The sequence below is a fragment of the Schistocerca piceifrons genome, chromosome 1, assembly GCF_021461385.2.
Source record: "Schistocerca piceifrons isolate TAMUIC-IGC-003096 chromosome 1, iqSchPice1.1, whole genome shotgun sequence".
Taxonomy (NCBI): Eukaryota; Metazoa; Arthropoda; class Insecta; order Orthoptera; family Acrididae; genus Schistocerca; species Schistocerca piceifrons.
Genome location: NC_060138.1, coordinates 351,603,322 through 351,630,189, shown reverse-complemented (window position 1 = coordinate 351,630,189; position 26,868 = coordinate 351,603,322). Strand labels below are relative to the sequence as shown.

At 50.2% G+C, this 26,868-nt stretch overlaps 1 protein-coding gene across 1 annotated transcript in view; it reads left to right on the top strand.

The window, feature by feature from the left end:
- Positions 1-22,988: 22,988 nt before the first annotated feature.
- LOC124784399 overlaps positions 22,989-26,868 on the top strand; it is a 513,236-nt gene continuing 509,356 nt past the window's right edge. The window contains exon 1 of the mRNA XM_047254096.1: positions 22,989-25,639. Within this exon, the coding sequence (XP_047110052.1) occupies positions 23,051-25,639 (2,589 nt within the window). The 5' untranslated portion in view covers positions 22,989-23,050. The remainder of the gene's footprint in view (positions 25,640-26,868) is intronic.

Genomic DNA, 26,868 nt, shown 5'->3' with positions numbered 1-26,868 from the left:
GTCAACAGACGAGGTCGCCCTGTACGCTTTTGTGCTGTACGTGTCCCTTCACGTTTCCACTTCGTTATCACATCGGAAACAGTGGACCTAGGGATGTTTAGGAGTGTGGAAATCTCGCGTACAGACGTATAACACAAGTGACACCCAATGACCTGACCACGTTCAAAGTCCGTGAGTTCCGCGGAGTGTCCCATTCTGCTGTCTCATGACTACGGAGGTCTCTGATATGGAGTATCTGGCAGTGGGTAGCAGAACAATGCACCTAATGAGGAAAAGGTATGTTTTTGGGGGTGTCCGGATACTTTTGATCACATAGTGTATCTAGCCCGCCATCCCAAAAGCAAGTTCCGACTGTGATGACTTTGTCATCGATGCCAATATTTCTTGCCTTTTTCCATCTCTGTTGATAACGACGTCAGCCAGAATTTAAACGCTAACCATTCTTAACTTTTAACATTTCTCACTCACGTATATGACATGATGTCATCATCATATGGCTGCAATTTAGATGAGACTGATATTTGATGCACCTTGCTGAATCCGCACTGCAATTTCATCATATCTTACTTATGTATTCTGATTGCTACGTTGCATGCCTTTGAGCCTATATCGATCTATTGCGCTGCACTAATGCATTGTTTATCGGCATCCATTAGCCGGTGGTCACGTCCCCAGCTACCCGATAATTACTCGATGTCGGCTGCTTGGCTATGCATGCATTTCTAGCTGCTGCCCACCACCTGTCACGTATCACGACGTGCGTCAATTAGTGTTCAGTGGCGAAAATCGCACTTCGTGATTTACTAGTCAAATCCTGTCAACGTCTCTACTACCCACGTTTGTAATACGTGCTAAAGTAAGTTTCTAGAAAGAGTAAAAATGGTAAAATCTGAGGTAGCAATTATCGTACTAGACTGCCGCCAAAAGAAACCTACACAGAGCGGTAAAAGGTCCCGACAGTAGTGTTTCTTAGTGTTTATTTCTCTCTCAGTGCACGTCAAAATACGAAAGTCACACAACGCAAGTTATAGTTTAGCATGTAGCCCAGAGCGCGATAAAGTGATTTGTAAGGAACATGCTCTCACAAACGAAAAATATGTCAGACCAGTATTAGGATCGTTGGTCTACATGTACATTGATGCAAACCAGGTAAGGGCAAGACAGAGGGTTACTTCCCATTGTACCAGTTATTAGAATTTCTACCTTTCCAGTCGAACACAGAGCGCGGGAAGAATAATTGCTAAAATTCCTCTGTGCACTCTGTAATTACTCTTATACATGTCTTCTCGGCCTCTACTAGCGTGATCTGTAGAAAGTTGTAGTTTCTGGGTTCCTCACATGAAGCTCCTTCTTGAAACTCATGGCCATGCGGCAGCGAGAATTTGCACAGCTTCTTAGAACATCTGAATTCAATCCATCTGCACAATCGCTTCGCTGTGGAGGTGAATAAGAACAGTTGCCTTCCCTTGCTTCAAATATTGCTCAGGAAGAAGTATGGTGGTACGTTGGGACATGCCATTTATAGGAAGCCACGTCACAATGATTTGTATTTTTAGGCTGATGGTTGTCACCATTCGGCTCGGTGTGAATGGGACATCGCACTTCGCTTCATAGGACCCACGCCATCTCAGGCTCTGAAAGTTCATCAGCTAAGTTAACCCATTTCGAAGTCATCTTTCGCCGGATTGGTCATAGTGAGAGAGAGAGATCAGACTCGTTTGCGCTATCTACTAACAGTGTCGGATGAAAGCAACGAAATGACACTGAAATCAATGACCTTTTTTGCTTTACCCAAGTAGAATTTCGATCAGGATCTGTCGTATTCTGCAGAAATGCGGTGTGAAGTGAATCTTTCGACCGCCATCTAAGATTAGGGTCTTCAAAAGACGATTTTGGTTTGCCTAAGGACGGTGTCTCCCGTACTCGTTTCAACTGTGGTATGTCATCTATTGGTCGGCCATCAGGGCTGAGGGGTATATACAGAGCGTAAACGTCACACACGATTACAACAGCCAAACAAATCTGCTGTTGCAAAACATTGCTTGGTACAGTTTATCGTCTGGACTATAACAACACAGCGAATATTGACGTGCACTTCCAGCTGTTGGGCAACGCGGTCTGGGGGTGTGTTGCCACCATTGATCTCTATACAACCTGGACGTAGAAGTCTGGTCTCTGAGTATAGAACTGCAGCGTGTCTGCAAATACACGTGCTTTGCATAGTACGCCATATTGTAGTTTGGCAAACAAATTTCCATCGTTCTGCATGTGACAAAGAATTGCAAACTGATTTCTTATTTTGAACTTTATGTCAACATATGATGTAATAGGCTGATGAGGGAGCGGAATTTAAATGTATTTTCTTTTCGTGTTCTACTGTCACTCCTAGCAGCCATGTTGTAGTTTGGCAAGAAACGAAATATGAGCATCTATGGCTGGCACGATCAGATAGCTGAAGTTCTACATCCAGGTAGTATAGAGATCACTGGTTGCTGCTCCCTCGGGCATGGGTGTGTGCTGTTATTAACGTAAGTTAGTTTAAGTTAGATTAAGTAGTGTGTAATCCTAGGTACCGATGACCTCAGTAGTTTGGTCCCGTAGTAACTTACCGCAATTTTCCAATTTACAGCTGTTGGGACAGTGCTGTTAAGGAAGCAGTTTAGATTAAATTATCAAGTGATATTATAAATAGAGGCGGAGGTTTTTGCTTAAATTTGGCTGCGTATCCTGCTTTCTCCGTGGCTAAACAACAGAGGGACACGGATAGTATTATTTGGTCACAGTTGATAATTACAATTCACTATCGGTAAGTTCTGACGTTGGTCATTTTAGCTGTGTGATGGCGTTAGTTATTCACGGAGTATGTGTATTGTCTTTCTGCATATTCCACATAATGGTTCTTGATAGGCGTAGCCCCACCTACTGAGGCCTTAAATTTTCTAGACAGTGCTCAGTCGTTGTATTTGTGCTTGTTAAGTGATGAAGTGTTCACTTGTCGAAGAGCCGTCCGGTGTGGCCGAGCGGTTCTAGGCGCTTCAGTCTGGAACCGCGCGACCAATACGGTCGCAGGTTCGAATCCTGCCTCGTGCATGGTTGCGAGTGTTGGCCTTAGGTTAGTTAGGTTTAAGTAGTTCTAAGTTCTACGGGACTGATGACTTAAGATGTTAAGCCCCATAGTGTTCAGAGCCATTTGAACCATTTTGGTGTCGAAGATGTCATTCAGCTGCATACCTGTAAGTTGTTCGAACTTTGCACATATTGCTGCCGCACACTACAGCCAGAGATCAAACCTGTCAATAGTAAGCCAGGGTTTGTGAATCTGACTTTTAGAGTCCTCTATAGATGGAGATAAAACGGGTTTCTGCGAGAAATTCGTTTGGCCTTGACACGACAACACACAGTCCATTGTGTGTGTTTTTCACATCTCCTCCTAAACCACTGAACCGATTTCAACCAAAATTGGTTCACATATCCCTTAGTGTCGGCCAGCAATCGGTATCGGTATCGGGATAAGAAACACCTACCTACCATAGTTCAGGAGATATGACATCATAAACAACGAGATGCGTCATAAACTGCCTCATTGTACATGACGTTTAAATTTATTACTTCTTTGCTACTGTTTGTGTTCGCGACACATTATGCAGTGAGTATCCATATGAGCTGCTGAATGTACCTACAAAATGATATCATTGTGTGACACATATATCAGGAGATATGACGTCATAAACACTGAGAAGCGTGAAAACATGCCGCCCCGTGCATGAAATAATAATATATTTATTCATTGTTACTAAGACAGTCCTGATTCGAGTCAACTTACGGGAATGCCTGGCATATGACGCTTTTGACAGCTTGCAAGTGCGAAATGCAAACGTCTGTAGCACTCCGCCTTCAGGCCACAAATGGCCCATCGGGACCATCCGACCGCCGTGTCACCCTCAGTAGAGGATGCGGATAGGAGAGGCGTGCGGTCAGCACACCGCTCTGCCGGTTATTATGATGGTTTTCTGTGACCGGAGCCGCTACTGTTCGGTCGAGTGGCTCCTCAGTTGGCATCACGAGGCTGAGTGCACCCCGAAAAATGGCAACAGCGCATGGCGGCCCGGGTGGTCACCCATCCAAGTGCCGGCCACGCCCGACAACGTTTAAGTTGGGTGATCTGAGGGGAGCCGATGTATCTACTGCGGCAAGGCTGTTGCCCAAACGTCTGTAGGGTGGAAACAATAGCCGTCTGTAGAGGTATGAAGAGGCCTTGCCACAGAGACGGGAATCAGCTATACTTATACATTGTGCGTATTTCTTTGTACGACTGTTTCATAGTTTTAAAGGTGTTTTGACGAATACATGGAAATGAATTTTTTTCCGTGTTACACTACAAACACACTTCATTTTTTGTTCCGTTTCTAATTGTTGTTGTTGTTGTGGTCTTCAGTCCTGAGACTGGTTTGATGCAGCTCTCCATGCTACTCTATCCTGTGCTAGCTTCTTCATCTCCCAGTATCAACTGTAACCTATATCCCTCTGAATCTGCTTAGTGTATTCATCTCTTGGTCTCCCTCTATGGTTTTTACCCTCCACGCTGCCCTCCAATACTAGATTGGTGATCCCTTGATGTCTCAGAACATGTCCTACCAACCGATCCATCCTTCTAGTCAAGTTGTGCCACAAACTCCTCTTCTCCCCAATTCTATTCAATACCTCCTCATTGGGTATGTGATCTACCCATGTAATCTTCAGCATTCTACTGCAGCACCACATTTCGAATGCTTCTATTCTCTTCTCGTCCAAACTGTTTATCGTCCATGTTTCATTTCCATACATGGCTACACTCCATACAAATACTTTCAGAAACGGCTTCCTGACACTTAAATCCGTACTCGATGTTAACAAATTTCTCTCTTTAGAAACGCTTTCCTTGCCATTGCCAGTCTACATTTTATATCCTCTTTACTTCGACCATCATCAGTTATTTTGCTCCCCAAATAGCAAAACTCCTTTACTACTGTAAGTGTCTCATTTCCTAATCTAATTCCTTCAGCATCACCCGACTTAATTCGACTACATTCCATTATCCTCGTTTTGCTTTTGTTGGTGTTCATCTTATATCCTCCTTTCAAGACACTATCCATTCCGTTCAACTGCTCTTCTAAGTCCTTTGGTGTCTCTGACAGAATTACAATGTCATCGGCGAACCTCAAAGTTTTTATTTCTTCTCCATGGATTTTAATACCTACTCCGAATTTTTCTTTTGTTTCCTTTACTGCTTGCTCAATATACAGATTGAATAACATCGGGGAGAGGCTACAACCCTGTCTCACTCTCTTCCCAACCCACCTAATAGTCGGTTGTCACAATGAATACTCGGAAGATGTTTGGTCTGTCCGCTAGAATTTTAATACATGTGGAAGGGAAAGTTTTTTTTTTCACTCCTTTGTTTTGGACAGCTTGCGGATGTTAAAGACAAGCGTGAAGAACAGAAGTCCTAGTTAACACGGGCGTCCCACTGGTTTGTCTGCCGGTACAGTTCGCCAGGGCTCCATAGAAACAGTGATCGAGTGTGGGTAAGGGCGGATTTGTGAGCGGCCACTTCCGGGCGGCCGAGAAGCCCCAGGCGGTGCCGGTATCCCGCCCACGCGCGCCAACCTGGCGGAAAGCAGCCGGCAGACCCGGCTGGCACAGGCAGCTGGCTCGCCCGTTTCCGGCCTCATCGTAGCGAGTACGAATTTCTTGCTTTAGTTGCCAAGTTCGTAGGTTTCCTGTCGAGCTGAGAGCGGCGGAATTACAGCGCGAGGAAAACTTTTCCTTGTCTCTGGGACTCATTCTTCCGTGATCAAACCAAAGCGACCCGCGACCTGAAATTACGTAAATGTGTGACTTACGTGATCATACAGTGTGAGCTTTCACGGCCGGTATTGTCTTCACTCTTCGACCATAGATACTAGTAGACTGGCCTTGCTGTGCAGAAGCTATAGGGCTGGTGTGGCTCCAACACAAACCACGTGACTGTTGGCAAAACGTGGCGGTATTTCAAATCAGCGGTCTGCCATCCTATGTTTGTATTGTATTTTACCCACATTTTTCAATTGGCTGCCAAACGCTTCCAACAAAAATAACTTTTTTATTTGTGAAAAATTATGTCAGAACTACATTTGACCTGAATTTGTTCACATTACCATTTATAAAATCTAACAAATACATCGAACGCCCCTCTGGTGGCCAGCGGGACGAAATTACTATAAACTATCAATTAAAGTAAAATGTTGTTAAAATTCTTTTAAACAGTAAGAGTGGGCTCATGTCAAAACTTTAAACATTGGATTCGCCGCGTTTTGAGCTCTAGTCACTTATAAAAGAAAATGGGATATGGAAATTATGTCAACTATCGGTGCCAAAATTGTCGACTTTAGGAGCAGGTCCATTTTAGAGTATCAATTTTAGGTGCACTTCAAAGGTTCATTTTGTACTATTTTTGCAAAAATTTAAACTATCAGTTTTTTTTTTTTTTTAAGGATATTTTAGATGAAAGAGGAGACTTTGAAGTTTCCGAAAATAATTTTGGAGCCTACATTTATTTAATAGTATTAGAAGGAAGAAAAAAAATTCTCTTCATGTGTCGAGTATAGGTGCTCTTACATTATTATAATCTCACTTGTATATACAAAAAGGCGCGAATGTGCTGATGGCTTAAAGTTTTTCCGATTCAGGGCCTGTATCCAAAGCTGCCTTCATTTTTCATCCTTAGGGAACTTATGAGTAGGAACGAGAAACAGTTATACTTACTTCTGTAACCGAATTATCACAGATACTTTCCAAAATGTAATATGAGTCTGACTTTACAGGCATCAAAAAAATGGTTCAAGTCGCTCTGAGCACTATGGGACTCAACACCTTAGGTCATAAGTCCCCTAGAACTTAGAACTACTTAAACCTAACTAACCTAAGGACATCATACACACCCATGCCCGAGGCAGGATTCGAACCTGCGACCGTAGCAGTCGCGCGGTTCCGGACTGCGCGCCTAGAACCGCGAGACCACCGCGGCCGGCTACAGGCATCACTTTCAACACTTTAATTTACGTGATACTCTATTTCAAGTGTAAAAAACATATAAAAGTCACTTTAGCAGATTCCAATAAACGCATCTGCACTATCATGGAAACACTTACACGTGAAATGTAATGCTATTTTCCCCGACAAAACGCTGAGTACAGCCATAAGCGCAACACGAAGCAACCATGTTTTGCCAACATTCACATGACTTTAGCCCAGAGATGTTGGAGCCACGAAAATGACGACAGAGCCAGTCTATTATATTTATGGTCGAAGTCTTCACTTAAAACTTACCGGCCGCGGTGGTCTAGCGGCTCTAGGCGCTCAGTCCGGAACCGCGCGACTGCTAAGGTCGCAGGTTCGAATCCTGCCTCGGGCATGGATGTGTGTGATGTCCTTAGGTTAGTTAGGTTTAAGTAGTTCTAAGTTCTAGGGGACTGATGACCATAGATGTTAAGTCCCATAGTGCTCAGAGCCTCTTAAAACTTCCGGACTGATAGGCCGTGGTCGAAGTATAAAACTCTCCCCTGACGTTTCGTCTCCGACTGCGGGAGACATCCTCGGAGGTGCAGCGGCGAACTGCTAACAGAACTCGAGGAAGCGTTGATTATATAGGCAGTGCATTGGATTTTCGGATTATTGCTGTTTAAATGTGTCAGGAAGGCATCCAACTCCTCTGCTCCGTGGGTCCATACTACGAATGACACGATGACACGTTCGTAGTATGGACACACGGAGCAGTGGAGTTGGATGCCTTCCTGACACATTTAAACAGAATTAATGACACGATGACACGTTCGTAGTATGGACACACGTAGCAGAGGAGTTGGATGCCTTCCTGACACATTTTAACAGCATTAATCCGAAAATCCAATTTACCATGGAGACGGAAAGGAATGGGCAATTGAATTTCCTGGATGTGTCTGTGATTAAACGACGCGACGGGGCGTTGGACCATAAGGTGTATAGAAAGGCCACACATGCTGATCGTTATCTACATATAGATTCAAACCAGCACCCTAGACAGAAAAAGAGGTGTAATGAAAACCTTGGTAGACAGGGCGTCCAAAATTTGTGAACCTGTTTATTTAAAAGATGAGATTGAACATCTACGGTCAACTTTCGTGAAGAATAGCTATTCTAGCAAGGATATAGATCGAACACTTCGCTCTAGGCAGAGAATCAGAAGCAACGACGAACAACAGTCGCCCAAGGGCAAATTTTTTCTTCCGTTCGTTAGTAAGGTCACAGATCGCATTGGGAAAGTTTTAGGCAAGTATTGGGTGGAAACTATTTTCAGACCCACCAGGAAAATAAAAGAATATTTAAGATCGGCAAAAGTTGCACGACACCCTTTCGCTACACCGGGGGTATATAAAATTCCTTGTAGTTGTGGACAGGTTTATATCGGTACCACAAAGAGAAGTGTGAACACCCGTCTTGTTGAACATAAGAGGAATTGCCGCCTGGGTCACACGGAATAAATCTGCCGTAGCGGAACATGTTTACCAGGAAGGTGATCATGAAATAAAATTCAGGGAGACGAGCGTCATATCAAAAACCTTGTATTATTATGCACGCATGTATAGAGAGGCTATCGAGATTGATAAACACCGTAATAGTTTTAACACGAAAGACGAAGGTGTTAAACTGGATAAAATTTGGATGTCAGCGTTGCACCGCAAGCGTGACGATCGATTACTTTCAATGGAGAATGTTGGCATTAGCAGAGACAATCTCATAGCCGACGCCACGTGATCGACAGTGGCGCCCTCTGTGCTGCCTATATAATCAGTGCTTCCTCGAGTTCTCTTCGCAGTTCGCCGCTGTACCTCCGAGGATGTCTCCCGCAGTCGGAGGCGAAACGTCAGGGGAGAATTTTATACTTCGACCACGGCCTATCTGCACGGACGTTTTAAGTGGAGTGTCTGACTTACCTTACATGTGCTTCAGACTGGTTGGAGACATTTCACATTTTCTCGCAGTTGTTAACCATACCACACTGCTGTACCAAACTCAAGGATGAAAGTAACGTTCGTGTGAGATCTCACTGACAAGTACTACAACTCTATGGAACTTGGACCACACATAAAAAGAACTGTTACAGTATACGTAATCAAATGAAACGCTGGCAGCCGTCGTTTTGATGTTATTTTATTATAATGCAATCAGTTTCAGTGACTCGATAAACCACCTCTAGGCCTTAACTGAGGGGGGTGAACTCCAATCGTATACACGATCCCACCAGTGGCCAATATCTACGAACTGGCTTCCGCAGAATAACAGGATTGCAGAGACAACATCGCTGTTACAGTATTCTACGGAAGCCAGTTCGTAGATTTTGGTCATAGATGGGATCGTGCATACGATTTGAGTTCATCTCTTCCGCGTCAGATAAGGTCTGAAGATGATGTATTCAGCCACCGAATCTGGTTGCAGTATGATAAAATACACTCAAGAGCCAAAGAAACTGATACAGCTGTCTAATATCTTGTAGGCCCCCCGCGAGCATGCAGACATGCCGCAACACGACATGGCATGGACTCTACTAATATCTGAAGGAATGTTGGAGAGAACTGACACCATGAATCCTCCAGGGCTGTCCATAAATCCTTAAGAGTACGAGGGGGTGGAGATCTCTTCTGAACAGCACGTTGCGAGGCTTCCCAGATATACACAATAATGTTCATGTCTGCGGAGTCTGGTGGCCAGCGGAAGTGTTTAAGCTCAGAAGAGTGTTCCTGGAGCCATTCTGTAGCAGTTCTGGACGTGTGGTGTGTCGCATTGTCCTACTGGAATTGCCCAGTTCCGTGGGAATGCACAATGAACATGAATGGATGCAGGTGATCAGACAAGTTGCTTACGTAGGTGTCACCTGTCAGAGTCGTGTCTAGACGTAGCAGAAGTCCCATATCATTCAAACAGCACACGCCCCACACCATTACAGAGCCTCTACCAACCTGAACGGTCCCCTGCTGATATGCAAGGTCCATGAATTCGTGAGGTTCTCTCCATACCCGTACACGTCCATCCACACGATACAATTTGAAACGAGATTCGTCCGACCAGACAACTTGTTTCCAGTCATCAACAGTCCTGAATCGGTGTTGATGGGTCCAGGCGAGCGGTAAATCTTTGTGTCGTGCAATCATCAAAGGTGCACGAGTTGGCTTTCAGCTCCAAATGCCCATATCAATGATGTTTTGCTGAGTGGTTCGCAAGCTAACACTTGTTGATGACACAGCATTGAAATCTGCAGCAATTTGCGGAATGGTTGCACTTCTGTCAAGTTGAACGATTCTCGTCAGTCGTCGTTGGTCCCGTTCTTGCAGGATATTTTTCCAGCCGCAGCGATGTCGGAGATTTGATGTTTTACCAGATTCCTGATATTCACGGTACACTCGTCAAATGGTCGTACAGGAAAATCCCCACTTCATCGCTACCTCGAAGATGCAGTGTCCCATCGCTCGTGCGCCGACTGTAACACCACGTTCAAACTCACTTAAATCTTGGTAACCGCCTTTGTAGCAGGTATAACCGATCTAACAATTACGCCAGACACTTGTCTTATACAGGCGTTGCCGATCGCAGGGCCGTATTCTGCTTGTTTACTTATCTCTGTATTTGAATACGCAAGCCTATACCAGTTCTTTGGTGTTTTAGTGTAACACCATAACGACGGTTGCAGATGTTCCATTTTATGACGTAAGTAAAGGCCCGAAGTCCCACAGACCATCAGTCACAAGAATGGACATACAATAACTTGTTACAGTACAGTACACTACTGTACAGTACGGTGCAGTACAGAAGCGAACTGAAAGAAATACACAATGAGAGGAACATAAAAGACACTTTTAGTCAAAGACAATAATTACACTGAAATCTTCACGATTCATGATAGTCCCCCGGAAATTACAAGCAACTGGACAGCGTTCTTAATAGCGTCTGTGATCACCACGGAAGGCAAGCCATAGTCTGCAACGCGCTCTTCTGCCAGCCACAAGGTTAGCAAAGAGTACTTGTACTAGGGCATTCAATTTCTGCTGCAGCGCGGTTGACAAAGGCCGGACGTTCATTGGTGAGTGTGGACATTCTGCAACACCAGTCCCCAACGCATCCTCCATGTGCTCCATGGGATTTAAGTCTGAACAGGCCAGTCTATTCGCCGAATATGCTCTCGTTCGTAGAGATCCTCCACCTGCGCTATTCGATGCGGTCGCGCTTTGTCATCCATGAAAATGAAGTCAGGGCCGAATGCCCGCCTGAAAAGTCGCACGCGGGAAAGGAGTAGTGTGACAATAATGTTGACCGTAGTGTGTATCGTGTTCAAGGTTTTTGAGGTCAGTACACCCACGCAACATTATCCCTCCCCACACAATGACGCCGGCCGGGGTGGCCGAGCGGTTCTAGGCGCTACAGCTGGAACCGCGAGACCGCTACGGTCGCAGGTTCGAATCCTGCCTCGGGCATGGGTGTGTGTGATGTCCTTAGGTTAGTTAGGTTTAAGTAGTTCTAAGTTCTAGGGGACTGATGACCTCAGATGTTAAGTCCCATAGTGCTCAGAGCCATTTGAACATTTTTTGTAGTTCCCCCTTGCTTTCAGCCGTTCGCAGTACCAGCACAGCAAGGCCGTTTTGGTTAGTGTTACAAGGCCAGGTCAGTCAACCATCCAGACTGTTGCCACTGCAACTACTGAAAAGGCTGCTGCCCCTCTTCAGGAACCACACGTTTGTCTGGCCTCTCAATAGATACCCCTCCGTTGTGGTTGCACCTACGGTACGTCCATCTGTATCGCTGTGGCACGCAAGCCTTCCCAGCAACGGCAAGGTCCATCTATGCCCCAAACAAGAAATTGAAAGCATAGTGTATATTCCTTTGCATGCCATTCTCGACATGTGCGGCATCGCAGGCGATCCGTTCGGCGACGATTTTTGATCACCCCTCCCGCAAGGAACAGCTCACCAAATTAAAATTAATAAGGTACTCAACAAACAAACAAAGACAGATTGCGATGACTTTGCAACGGGTCGAAAGGGCACGCAGGTCAAAGGCGATCGAGGACCTCTGCTACAAACAATTCGCGCCAGAGTCGGGTCCTTGTAGGAGGATTGACAAAACAAAGAGAAGAAAATACAAAGAGTGGAGTAGACGATGCCGACAAGGTTAGGGGAGTGGGCGCAGCTCGAGAGACGTCAGCACCCTGTCCCGCGGCGCGGCAGGTGGTACGCCAGGCGGTGCGCACGCCAGCTGCCAGCTGAGCCGAGGCGATCCGTTGTCTGCGAGTCGCAACGCTCCGTCATCACTGAAGGCCCGCCCAGCAAGCATAGCTCCACGGCGATTGCTCTGCCTCCGCTTTTCGCTTCTGGCGCCCACTGCTCCAGGCTTTTAGCGGTAATGGTTCTCATTTACCGCGGTTTAACCCGGCGGGCTTATTGCCAGTTTATTCGCGAGTAAATGAAGGCGCTCGATGGAAACGAGCTGCAAAGAAGAGCCGTACTGCATCTTGGTGGGAGAGTCGTGGGTATAAGGAACGTGGGAGATTTCCTAGTTTATCATTTCTGTAGCCTTTGAATACCGCTAATATTGGGATTTTAGTTTCGTCCGTGCCTCGGAGCTGCCGTGGCTTCGTGGTTCAAATGGCTCTGAGCGCTATGGGACATAACATCTGAGGTCATCAGTTCCCTAGAACTTAGAACTACTTAAACCCAACTAACCTAAGGACATCACACACATCCATGCCCGAGACAGGATTCGAACCTGCGACCGTAGAGGTCGTGCGGTTCCATACTTAAGCGCCTAGAACCGCTCGGCCACATAGACCGGTGGTCCGGCACAAATTTTCGACTTGCCCCATTGATATAAATCAGTGGTCTTTGGGCACCTAAGGTCTTTAATTCCATTGTGTCTTAAATAAAAATCGTCACCCTCACTTCAACCCGGAGTGAGGTTTAAACTGCCCACATCTACACCGTCAATAATTAAAGGTGCAGTAGCTATGTAACAGTTTTAAGGAAAGATTCACAGATCCGGTCACTGGATTGGATTACGTTCACCGCCAGTAGTTCAGTGTTCGGCTCCAACTGACTGCTGCCAACACCTACCGATAATACTACTAAAGCCGCGCGGGATTAGCCGATCTGTCTAGGGCGCTGCAGTCATGTACTGTGCGGCTGAGCGCGGCGTAGGTTTGAATACTCCCTCGGACATGGGTGTGTGTGTTTGTCCTTAGGATAATTTAGGTTAAGAAGTGTGTAAGCTTAGGGACTGATGACCTTAGCAGTTAAGTCCCATAAGATTTCACACACATTTGAACAATACTACAAAAACAAAACAGGAGTACACTGAAAAGTCAGTAGTGAAGGGGTGACACAGTAATAGCACTCTCAAATTTCTACTGAGACAAATCTAATTTATTGGCTTCCAGTAAACGCTGCAAAGCCAGTCTCGTTCACTAAAACGTTACCGTCCAGCTTGCTACTAGCTGCGCAACCCAGTGCGTGCCCTCTGTGTACTGAACGTTGCACACACGCTTAACGGCAACTCTCTCCTATAAAGGCGGGAAGTGTCTGAGCAGGATTCCACTGGCTGACGATAACGCGCTTTCGATTCTTGTACTGACAGAATAACTTGGTTGGTCACCAACCACTGACTTCAGAAACAAACTTCAGAACACTGCTTCCACCCCAGAGGCCACATGACCCCATCTACACACCGCAAGGGCGATCGGCCGATTCCCGTATTTCACGACCTCCAGATGGCCCCACGAAATTATTTTACTTTTAGCCCTTTCGGCCTATGAGGTTCAGTAATCACATGACGGCAATTTCATTGACCATTCAACGGTAACAATAATTATTCCAGTGCAAAAAATTGTCTGCTTTCAGAGCTTTGTTAACGTCTATCCTCTATATTCTCTAACAAGTGCTTGGAAACACCTGCGGCCCCTGACAGCCCGCCGTTCCGCGAAAATCCTTGCGCTTGAGCCATCCCCTTACATCTCCTCCACAATAAATTTGGGAACTATTTTGTAGGGACCACATTGTGCTCATGTGGGGGCGATCTATATGCTTGTAAAACAATAAACTGGTACCCAAATCGCAGGAATTCTTTTTATTCCATGATTACCGGTTTCGGCGAAACTAAAGCCGCCATCATTGGATCTTAGGCAACTATTAATATCACCATTGTTGTACAAATTTGGGAACTACCGACCCATCACCTTCGAGCTGTAGAAACTTCCTTCCCCGGAATACTGACTCCGACGTAGAAAATAACCATAGGACTGACACACACAGGTGCGGCCAGGAAAAATCATTTTAGAATATTAAACAAGATTTTTATTCAGAAGAAGTTACTGCACACACTTATAAATTTATGTCTGTTTATCAAGCACTCTTACCAAAATCTCATAACAATAAGCTGGAAATGTCGATCTCGAATCTGGATAAGATTTCACACAGGTTTACACCTCCGTAACAGAAGTCCCTAATGCGTTTGTGTCGTGGAGTCAACTATGGGAAGTAATCGGTACGTGTCCAGATGATGGAAGAAATTTTCAGCTAAAGTATTTGACCAGCAGGTGGTGGCGTAAAGTTTGAGATTGTCAGACTTCGCCCCAGTTGCGTGGATTAAATTTGAAACCCCTCTGTATGTGTCCTAAGATCCGATTATGGCAGCTTTAGTTTCACCGAAACTGTGTTCTGACATGTTTTGTGTATCATGAAGAATTAGTACCATGTCTTATTAATTTATTTGGTACATATCTCTCAACTGCCCTCGATACTGTTTCTTTGAATTCAAACCACATCTGGTGTATGCGTACGTAGTCAGATTGGAAGCAGTGGACACTGTCTTGTTAGAAGGTGTCAGTTGAATTTTCATATGATTTTTTAAATGCATGTATTTTGCTTTTATTTTTGTTGGGTTTGGGCGTTAGGATATTCAGTCTATCTACAACAACCGCGTGTTCACTAATCCCTGTATTTGTGATGATGCTCCTTACTTGGTCAGGATTGTTTGTTTCTAAGAGATCAGCTACGTTTTCGCAAATTTCACAATTCGAGTGGGTTCCTGAACTAACTATTCAAAATAATTTTCTGAGAAAGAGTTCAGCACAATTTCAGATGATGTTTTATGCCTACCGACGGCCCTAAACATGTATTTTTCCCATCATATAGAGAGTAGTTTGAAGTTACTACCAACTACAATTGCATGAGCGGGGTGCCTATTTGAAATGAGACTCAAGTAGATAGATGCGAGATTGAGATTCGTTTGAAGAATCCTAAGGAAATGTAGCTCACTCACTAAGGAGCTAGCGTACAAAACCCTCCTTTGTCCAGGACTTGACTACTGCTAATGATCTAGGATTCGTACCAGATAGGGTTGATAAAGGGAATAGAGAAGACCCAATGAAGAATAGCGCGTTCTGCAGAGTGTGGTGTACTGTTAAAATTCCGAGAGCTGACGTTCCTAGAAAAGTGGATTAATATAACGCTTCCTCCTACGTATATCTCGCGAAAGCACCATGGAGGTAAGCGTAGAGAACTTAGAGGTCACATGGAGGCCTACTAGCAATGTTTCTTCCCGTGAACCATTCGCGATTGGAACAGGAAAAGGAGGAAGTTTCAATGCTACACAAAGTACCCTCCGCCACACACGGTAAGGTGCCTTTGGGAGTGTAAATACAGAGGTACAGACAGGTCCAGTGTGGTTTGTCTTTTAATACATAAGACAAAACTGATCTTTCCGCAAATTATAATGTCTGTTCCTGCAACGGAGGCCGTTAGGCGTATTGAAAAATGGGATGGATTATTAAACAAAACAAAAAATTTCGTATTTTCTTGTTTCTCATGCCTCAGTAAGTCCAGTACAAGACGGGAGCACAAGGATTAACATGCTGTCGTAAAACAGAACACTTAGGTCTTTCATGCGACGGTCGTCAGGTGGAAGGAGAACCAGTCAGTAAATCGTTCGGTCGTACGTACATCTCAGAGTGGTTACGCTCATCCGTTTCTTGTTCTCACCAGGAATGGTAAACGTTTTATAGAGAATACTGAGATAATTTTAAGACGCATACTACGAAGAAGTATTCTTTGATGCATTGTCATGTCATTTCCAATCTGGGTCGGTAATGTGTCTTGATACATGCGGTCATCCGGAATACTCAGGTTCGTAAACTGCATCTGTATATTTCGACAGAAGTCAAATCATTACAAGGACGTCTCGTCAAGTTTACACTGCCCATTGCTCCGCCAGTGTGTGTTCAAACGTATAGTGTAAAAAGTAAATTCTAAAACTTACGTCAGTTGCATATTAAAGAGCATAAACATAGAACTCTGTTGAGTATGTGTATAACAGTCGAAAACGTTGGACATCTTCGGAGGTGTTCCTGGCTGTGCTTAGTCTTACCGACTGACGAGTCGGACGTCGAAGAACGTTCTTAATACCGTGGAAAGTGGGCGTGGTCTGGATTTCACGTGATAGCAGAGATAAACCTTGTCAAGGATAAATATAACTATCTATCTCATCGATTCTGTAGCGCCACTGTCCATATATCGCTGAGTTTCGTGGCTTCTTCTTTTCTGTTAAAATTATCCCCATGTTTATATATTTCCTTGACAAGGTTTCTCTCTGCTATCACGTGAATTCCAGACCACGCCCACTTTCCACGGTGTTTAGGCCGTTTTTCAACGTCCGACTCATCAGTCGGCAAGACTCGGCACAACCAGGAGCACTTCCGAAGATGTCCAACAATAGCTTTGGACGAAACTTCAGGGATAGAAGAGTTTTCACTCCCACCCGCAGCCTTTGAAAGGGTGATGGTTCTTGCCCGCGCATTAGTTCTGCCCAGACAGTAAGTGCTGTGTGTACCAAGTTTGGTTCAAATTGATCCAGTGGTTTAGGAGGAGACGGAGAACGTACATACACTCATAGGGTATACACAAGATGTCTCTCCTAAGAGTCGTCAGGTGCATTTTCTCTGGTGTTTCGGCAATTACTTGCAATTTCTTTTTTGCAGTGCGTGGTTGGAATCAGCCCAAAGATTTACTGCATATCTCGTCTTTCGTGCGACGCCCATTGTCGATGGAAAGCGTCGATTTGTTTCCCGTTGCAAATACCGTGATTTTGAAAGTGGAATTTCACGTGATAATTTGATAGAGCGCACCTAAGTTAGTCAGCTGTGATACTCGTTTTATCGATACGTAAAACGTGACCTGACCGAACCTAACCTATTGTCTCTTACATTCGTATTGTCAACAATGACATCCCAATGTTAAGATAGCTGTATGGATACGTCGAGAAAGCCAGTAAATTAAAAAGAAACCTATGGATAAAACGAATAACGCACTAGACTAAACGTGAAAGCCAGCAAATTAAAAAAAAAAGCATATCGGTAAAACGAATAACGCACTAGACTAATTTGCGATCGGTCTATCGAATGATAACGCAGAATTCTACTTTAGAATCGTTTCGTTTAAAACTGGAAACAAACCATTGCTTTCCGTCGACGCAGGGCGTCGAACGAAAGACATATGAACCTTTGGGGGTGACTGTAGCTACATGTTGCAAAAAAGAAACCGTAAATATCTAGGAAAACACCAGAGAGAAACCCGGGATACTTCCACTTCTATAATATGTATGGAAGTCTTTGTTTTTATTTTATGACTATTCTGTGCTTTTTGAAGTTCGTTTCTGTGAAGGATAGAACACAGACGACGAGATGATGACGCGAGTTTGACTCTGGAAAGTGTGCTTGTGGATCAGGTTCCTCGTATTTGTATGTTGTGTGCTACATAACGATAACAGAAAAACGTAAACTTATAAGACGGGATCCATAACAACCATCCTCGACCCTCCCCCCCCCCCCTCCACACACACACACACACACACACACACACACACACACACACACACACACACACACACACACACAAATAGATACGAGAAAATACCAACATCGAAGAAACTTCATACTACTCAGCGTTTAGGAATCACACGAGAGGTACATATCTGCAAGAGACTATGACAACTTGAAATGCCAAGCATCTGAAATCGAACTGTAATGTATAGCACTACTCGTGGCAACAAATTTGGGGGACAATGGAACAAATTGACAGACGGAGTCTAATCGACGCTGGGACAGTCAGTAGGATTATACGGAGACAGTTACTCTGCTCGGCGACTGGGGTGTTGTCTTTTCGTTACATTTGCTACGTTATAACTGACACGAAAGTCGCGTCAAACACGGTGTCGTATGGTCCTTCCCCTATTGAGATTGCTGTATAGGCACGAACCGAAAGCCAGTAATGTGAAACGAAAAGAAATCTACTTCGTGGAACTATGAGTGACTCGTTACATTTGTGTCATAAAACTGACACGAAAGTCGCGTCAAACACGCTGTCTTATAGTCTTCCCCTGTTGAGATTGATGTATAGGCACGAACCGAAAACCAATAATGTGAAACAAATCTAGTTCGTGGACCTACGAGTTTATCACGAGTGACCCTGTGATGCGTCCAAAACATTTCTTTCATCCTGTGTATGTGAGAGTGTCACAAGAACCAGTAGTTCTGCTACGTGGAGTTGTCGGTGGTGGTGCTTTTTTTGTGGCGGTGGTGGTGGTTGTTGTTGTTGTTGTGACGGTGTTTGTGGTGACGGTCAAGTGCTTCACTGCTTCGAGCATGCTTCTGTCGGTGGCTGGGTACTGCAGTGACAGAGACGGCCGCCTACAAGTGCGGAGTGTTGTGTTGGGGACAGGTCGGTTCTCGCGGCGCAGCAGCTCGCGCGTGGTGGAGAGCGTCAGGGTGACGGAGGTGAGCAGCGACTACTGCGGCGTCGGCCGCTACCACCACCGGCACCATCAGCACCACCATCACCACCACCACCACGAGCCGCTGCTGCTGGCGCCGCCGGACGTGGACGACTACAAGCTGGTCTTCATCAGCTCCGACTCGTCGTCCAGCAAGGAGGACGACGACGAGGAGGAGGAGGACGCGGCGGACGAGGACACGGAGAGCAGCAGCTCGGCCGGCTGCGACTGGGACTACTTCGAGCAGGGCTGCTGCGGCGAGCGCGCCGTCGAGGAGGTGACGCTGTGCGACCAGCACTGCGCCCCGCCGGAGCCGGCAGTGGCTGCGGCTGCGGCGGCGGGCGGCGGCGGTGGTGGGGGGGCAGCTGCGGCGGCGGCCTCGGCGGAGGCGGCGCGCGCGCCCGCCAGTCCCTGGTGCGCCGCCTGCGGCTCCGCCACGGTGCTGCCGGTCCCCGTGCCCATCCCCGTGCCCGTGCCCTTCCCCGTGCCCTTCTGGTCACCCGCGCACCACCACCACTTCATGCAGGACGCGGCGCTCGGCGTCTCCGGCGCCGCGGCGCCCGCCGACGCCGTCGCCTCCTCCTCCTCCGGCGGCGTCCGGATCCGCATCCGCAACTCGGCCGCCGCCCCCGTCGCCGGCTCGGGCCCTTCGCGCGTCGTGGTCGGCCCGTGGTCGTGCTCGTGGCCCGCCGAGCTCATCTCGCCGCTCATCTCGGCCGCCGCCGGCAGCACCGTCGTCGCCGTGACGTCGACGGGCGCCGTCGTGCAGTGCCCGCCCGCCGTCGTGGACGTGTCGGGCGCGTCTCCGCAGCGGGCGCTCGCCGCCGTGCCCGCGTGCGAGATCTTCATCCGGCACGAGAGGGCGCACGAGGAGCTACCTGCCACCGTCGCCGAAGTAATCTCCGCGCCGGCGGACCCGCCGCGCCGCGATCGCGTTTCGCTATCGGAGGGCGATAGCGCCGATAAGGCCCGCGCCGATAGCACTGGCGACGCCGACCGTACCGTCACACGCGAGTCAGTGAGCGGCAGTGCGCGTTTCGAACCGGTCGATAAAGAGCCGCCAATTAAGGTCGCGAGTGAACCCCTCGAACAGGACGCTATTCAGACCGTCAGCGTGACGAGTGAGCCCGTCGGCGACAAAGACAACTCCTGCAGTAATGCTGCCCGACCCGTCTCAGCCACCACCGAGGCACGTCTAGAGCCGAGTGGCGAAGACTCTGCGGTCTCTAGTGATCGCAGCGTCGGTGCAACTGCGCCGGTCGCCAACAGTGTCCGATTCGATCTGGGCGAGAAAGACGCCGAAGGTGACGAGCCACCGCCAGCTACAGAAGAACCGCGTCCCGAAGCCGACGACACACTGGAGCGCCAACGGCGGATGTTGCTGTCGCTCCCCAGGGAGCGCCTGCACTCTTCGTCCTCGACGTCGTCGTCCTCGTCTTCGACGTCGTCCGAAGCCTGTCAGGACTCTGAGGACGAGGGCGCTGTCACCACGCAAGTGGCCGCCGGCTGCTACACGGTCACTGCGGGTGGAGACAGCGACGAAAGCGGCGCCGACAGCGACGCGTCCGAAACGACGTCCACGTCTTCCGGCGGCGAGTTTTCTAAAGTGTTCGTCGTCAACAGCGGCGACGACGACAGCAGTGACAACAGTGATGCGGGTCTTCCCGAAGCGCCGGCGCAGCCGTCTTCCGGAGGATCCGATGCGGAAGACGACGACAGCGGCGCCGTTGTGCTTTTGAGGCACGCTTCGTTCGGCAGTGACGAGAAGACTGCGGAAAGTAAGGAAGAGACAGTTGTGTGTGGTGCGAAGAAAACGAACAGGTCGACGGCGTTGTCAGAGCTAGCGAGTCCTGCAGGCACCGAAGGCTGTGACGACGGAATTGTACTACTGAAGCACATCAAGAATTCGGAGGTGGAGACCGCAACAGGCGATGCATCTCGCCAGAGCGATAGCAAAGGGAAGGGAAGCGAGGGAGACGGAATTGTGCTCGTGAAACACGTCAAGAATTTGGAGGGAGAAAGTGCTGACGTTTCGGCGCGAGCGAGTGATTTTAATTCTGTCCCGGGTGGAGTGGTTAGTGATGGAGACAAAGAGGTCGGGGAAGAGGAGAGTGGGGGTGAAAGTGAAGGCAGTGTGAGTGACGAAATGCAGATGCATCACGATACAGGCGACAGCAGCGATAGCGACTCTGAGAGTTCCACCTTCAGCACCAGTGGCTGCGACAGTGACCTTGACTCCGGAGACGGCGGCGTTGTCCTCTTAAGGCACATTGAAGTTGTTCCAGAGGAAGACCGCGCGGTCGTTACTGGAGAACAGCGTGTACATGCTTCGCGGGGTGACGTTAACGAGTGTGGTGCTATTAATGCCGGAAGTGTCGTTAGTGAAGGGAAGGATGGCGTTGAAACTGAGAAGAGCAATGAGGATGGAGTAGAGGAAGCTATTACAGTAGAAAAAGCAACAGAGTTTCATGAAGGTGAGTGCAAAGTTCCAGCAGTTGAAATTGAAACATGTGGTGAAAATAATGACGCAGTGTTGGCTGGGGAATTAAGTGGATGCATAGATGATTTTGTTTTGAATGATGACGAGGGAAATGGATCGGTAATGACGCAAGAAGCCACTGCTGGCGTGCAAGAGGACGAGCAGGGTGCAGTGGTAGTGACACCGGGAAAGGAGGATGAAGGTTCGGTGGTTGCTGCGGTTTCCAGCGGCTCCGGTGAAGGGCCGCAGGAGCCGGAAGTCACGACCGAGCGCCCCCTGCAGACACAGGACGAACAAAAGCTCCCAGGACACGCAGAGGATGGCGGTGACTCAGCCGCGACGCAGGACACCGGATTACCGACGCTTGAGAAAGAGGGAGCCGCAAAGGAAAGTGATTTACAGCAATGTTGCCCTCAGATTACTATGGAGGTCGTGGAGTGCGTCGAAGATCTGACGGAGAGCATTGTCACGCGGATTGGCGAAGACTCCAAGTCCGTGACAGTGACAGGAGATGAAGTTGGACGTCTCGCTGGTGCCGATATCGAGTCTGCGGTAGCCGAGACGGGGCAGTTGGAAGATGCAAGCGGCAGCGTGACGGAGGACTCGGACGCCGTAGAGTCGGCGGTACGTGAAGGAATTCGCGAGGGAGACGAAGATAAGGCGGCGGCGGCGGCAGCAACAGGTGGGGGCGAACCGCTCCGGGACAGCTGGTTCGGCGGCGTCGTGCTGCGGCGCATACGCCACCTGGACGACGAGGGCAGCGACCCGGCGCTGACCGGCGGCCGCGCCGACAACTACGACGGCCGAGCCGCTGCACGAAGTTCGCCGGAGCGCTCAGAGATGGCGCCGGCGGCCGCTGCCGTAGCAGGCGCGCCTCGCGCCGCTGCCACCCACGACACGGAGGAAGGCGTGCGGAACACCTGCATTTCACTCGCCGCTCTCTTCGGAGAGTACGACAGTGCGAGCCTGGCAGTCCGCGAGGATGAGGTGTCGGCCGTCCTGTGCAGAGCGGACAGCGCTGACAGTACCCGGAAGGAGGTAGCGTTGGCGCACGCCGAAGTGGACACGATCGGCGCCGAAAAGTCTGGGGCTTCTGCAGCGGCAGAAGTACCCGTTGACAGTGCGACGCGCGTCGGAGAAAGTGCCGCGGAGATGACGTCGGGCGATTCTGCACCAGCGGAACACGCTCTCGAACGTGAACGCGGGACGGAAACTGTAACGGGAAAGACAGTTGTCGATAATGATCGAGGTCCTGGGCGGGTGTCGGACGGTGAGGATTCGATGGCGGTGACAGGTGGAGAGAAGGTGGAGGAGCAGAGTTCCACTGTGGCAGCGGAAAATCCGTCGTCGGTGGAAGCGCCCGCGAAGTTTGAAGTGTCGGAAATCGAACAACCTGTGGAGCCGGATGTGGCGGCGCACCTGTTGTCTTCGGAGCAGTCCGACGTCTCGAGACGGTCGAGAAGTGCGTCGGAGAGCGAGGGGACGATAAAGCTGGAGGAGGAGGAGGAGGAGACGGAAAGCGGCGAAGGGAGCGACGAGGAGGAAGAGCGGCGCGACGGCGAGGGTGCGCGCGCAGCGGCGGCGCCAGGTGCGCCGCCATCGACGGCGGCGGCGGCGTCGGCGGCAACAGCAGTCGGCCGCGGGAGCCCGACGCGAGCGGACGCGCACCAGCATGGCGGCGCGCCGCCGGAGCGCTACACCAGCCTCGTCATGATCACGCAGGACGCGCCGCAGCAGTCGGTCAGTGTGGTCACGAGCGAGACGACGACGCTGGTCCCGGCGGGCGCCGCCCCCGCCCCCGGGGGCGGGGGCGACGTGGTGGTGAGGCACACGAACTGGGAGGAGCAGGCCGCCGCGGCCGCCGCCGCCTCCGGGCTCGCCGGCTACTTCACTCTCACGCTGGAGGCGGGCCCGCGCTCGGCGTCGCCGTCGGCGAGGCGGCCGCTCGTCACCAAGACGCTGGCGGAGCCCGCCCCCGCGCCGGAGGACACCATCCCGGCGCGCCAGCAAGAGGACGTGCACGTGGTGACCGGCGGCGACACCCTCTCGGCCGTCGTCTGCCTAGAGGAGGGCCTCGCCGACGACGACTCGTGGGTGGAGGAGGTGGGCGACCGCGACGAGGACGAGTTCGCGACGTCGACGGCCTCGGAGGGGGACGACGCGGACGACTCTTCGTGCGACGAGTCCGGCGCGGCGGTCAGGTCGGCGACGTCGTACTCGGACCGCGAGGAAGAGCTGCGCGGCTACCACCGCTCCGCCATCGACTTCACCCTGCACACCATCGTCGAGGAGAGCTGCGAGGAGAGCGAAGTGGAGCACGCGTCGCGCAACGGGGCCGGTTCGGGGCGCAAGTCGCGCCCCACTTCCGCCTCGGAACTGGAGAAGTACTTCTTCTTTCGGCTGGGCAACGGCGCGCCGGTCAACCCCGGCGGGGGCGGCGGTGGGGGCGGTCGGGAGCTGGACTCCATGTCGGACACCTGCAGCTCCATCTACAGCGAAGGGTTGGAATCTCTGGGAGGCGGCGAAGACGGCGGCGGGGGGCCCGGAAGTCCGAGGGACGACGCCGACGCGGACGAGCTGGCGGCGCTGGCGTCCTCGCGGCTGGAGAAGTACTTCCTGACCGGCTTCATGGGGTTCATGGGGCCGTCCGGAGAGGGCGCCGGCGACTCGGACGGCAGCGGCAGCGTCGGCAGCGACAGCGAGGGTCGCCCGTCCCCCGAGCAGCGCCGCAAGAGGCTGGTGACGCGCGCTAGGAGGGGCCACCAGCTGTCTGTCCAGCAGATGTCCAGCCCCTCGCAGCAGCAGCAGCAACAGCAGCAGCAGCACGACGTGACGCCGGAGCTGTCGTGCGGGGAAGCGCCGCCCTTCTCCGCCACCGAAGACTCGTCCAGCACGGAGACCGAAGGCTTGAGCGGCAGCCTGGGCGCGCACGATGACACCGTCACCACCTTCGACCGGCCCGACGGCCAGTTCGACACCGTCAAACGCAAGAAGAAGCGCCGCAGCAGCGGCTGCCCGTCCCCGGCCGTGGAGGAACCGCCGCAGACGTCCGTCTCTACTCCGCCCTCCGCGTCGCTAGACGCCACTGCCGCGACCACCACCACCGCCGGCGGCAATAACAGGGAATCCTCGGAAGACGAGGACGGCGCCAAGACGCCTCAGCCCGAATTCCTCCTGCTGCCCTCCGACCTGTCGGCGTCGCGCAACAAGCAGCACAGCCGGGACAGCGGCTTCATCGGCAGCTGCGACGACCTGCTGAAGGAACAGCGCACCAGCAGCGACTCCAGCAGCGCCGGCGGCAGCGATGCGCCGGCTCAGACCGCCACGGAGACGGCCGCCACCTGCGAGACCGCCACGGTCAACAAGGAAGAACCGTCCCCGATCCAGACGCCGTCCGCAGACAGTGACTCCGCCCGCAAAGTCCTCGCCGACTCGGCCGCGCCGGCGTCGGACGAGAAGGCGTCCCAGCCGGCACCGCCACCGCCGGCTACATCGCTCACCCGCAAGGACAGCTTCAACAACTGGAGCTCCGACGAGGAGACCAACCTGATGATGTCCAAGATGCGCGCCTTCTTCAAGACGATGGTGGCGGCGGCGGGCGCCAACAGCTCGGGGAGGGTGACGGGCGCGACGTCGACGTCGACGCCGCAGGCCAGCCCCGGAGTGCGACCGCGCTCCAAGCCGCCGCAGCTGGTCTACTTCGAGAACGAGCTGACGCGCCTCATGAAAACCGTACCCGGGATCCGCGACGACCAGGTGCGCGAGATTGTCGAGTACCTCAGCAGCGAGGACACGTGGAGTGACTCGTACGACTCGAGCGACTACACCAGCTCGGACCTGGAGGCGCAGCACGAGCACCACCTGCACCACCGCCACCAGTACCATCCCTACGCGTACCAACCTGCGGCGCCTCCCGGCTCGCCGGCGGCCAGGAGCGACCTGCAGGAGCAGATCTCTGCCAGCTGCCGACAGATCATCAACAAGTTCGACACGGCCGGCCCCGGAGATGACGGCCTGTCCGCCGCCTCCGACAGGGACCGCACCCTCGGAGGCGCCGCGGGCGTCGACGACGGCGGCGGCATCGCCAAAGACAACGCGCTCGTCTACCAGAAGCTGGTGGCGTCGTTCTCCAAGATGGCCAGCAACGACGCCGGATCGGCTGCCGCCCCCGGGGGCGGCTCTGTCGCTGCCGGATTCGGCGGTCCCGTCGGTGTGGCAGGGGGCGTGCCCGGCGTCGCTGGAGGCGGCGTCGGATCTGCCAGCAGCACTCCGCACAGCTCGCCCCCGCTCTTCGCCAAGGTTAGTTATGCTCGCTGCTGCCTGCTGCGCTACTCCGCCCCCAGCGATCGACATGCCTGTCTTAAATTTTTGATTTTATCCATACTGGATGAGAGGTCGTCGTTCTCAATGTCAGTGTTAAAAAATATATCGGCTCAACCACTTGTTTATAGTGTAAAACACTAAGATTGACGCTATTCGGATGTCAAGCTTCCATCATCAGAATAATAAAAAGTAAAAGAACCTGTTAAAACTCGCTAAAATGGAACATGCACCAGGCACAATAAAATTGTGGTCTTCAATCCTGAGACTGGTTTGATGCAGCTCTCCATGCTACTCTATCCTGTGCAAACTTCTTCGTCTCCTAGTACCTACTGCAGCCTACATCCTTCTGAATCTGCTTAGTGTATTCATCTCTTGGTCTCCCTCTACGATTTTTACCCTCCACGCTGCCCTCCATTGCTAAATTTGTGATCCCTTGATGCCTCAGAATATGCCCTACTAACCGATCTCTTCTTCTAGTCAAGTTGTGCCACAAACTCCTCTTCTCCCCAGTTCTGTTCAACACCTCATTAGTTATGTGATCTACCAATCTAATCTTCAGAATTCTTTTGTAGCACCACATTTCGAAACCTTCTATTCTCTTCTTGTACAAACTATTTATCGTCCGTGTTTCACTTCCATACATGGCTACACTCCATACAAATACTTTCAGAAACGACTTCCTAACACTTAAATCTGCACTCGATGTTAACAAATTTTTCTTCTTCAGAAACGCTTTCCTTGCCATTGCCAGTCTACATTTTATATCCCCTCTACTTCGACCATTATCAGTTATTTTGCTCCCTAAATAGCAAAACTCCTTTACTACTTTAAGTGTCTCATTTCCTAATCTAATTCCCTCAGCATCACCCGACTTAATTTGACCACATTCTATTATCCTCGTTTTGCTTTTGTTGATGTTCATCTTATATCCTCCTTTCAAGACGCTCTCCATTGCGTTCAACTGCTCTTCCAAGTCCTTTGCTGCCTCTGACAGAATTACAATGTCATCGGCGAACCTCAAAGTTTTTATTTCTTCTCCATGGATTTTAATACCTACTCCGAATTTTTCTTTTGTTTCCTTTACTGCTTCCTCAATATACAGATTGAATAACATGGGGGACAGGCTACAACCCTGTCTCACTCCCTTCCCAACCGCTGCTTCCCTTTCATGCCCCACGACTCTTATAACTGCCATCTGGTTTCTG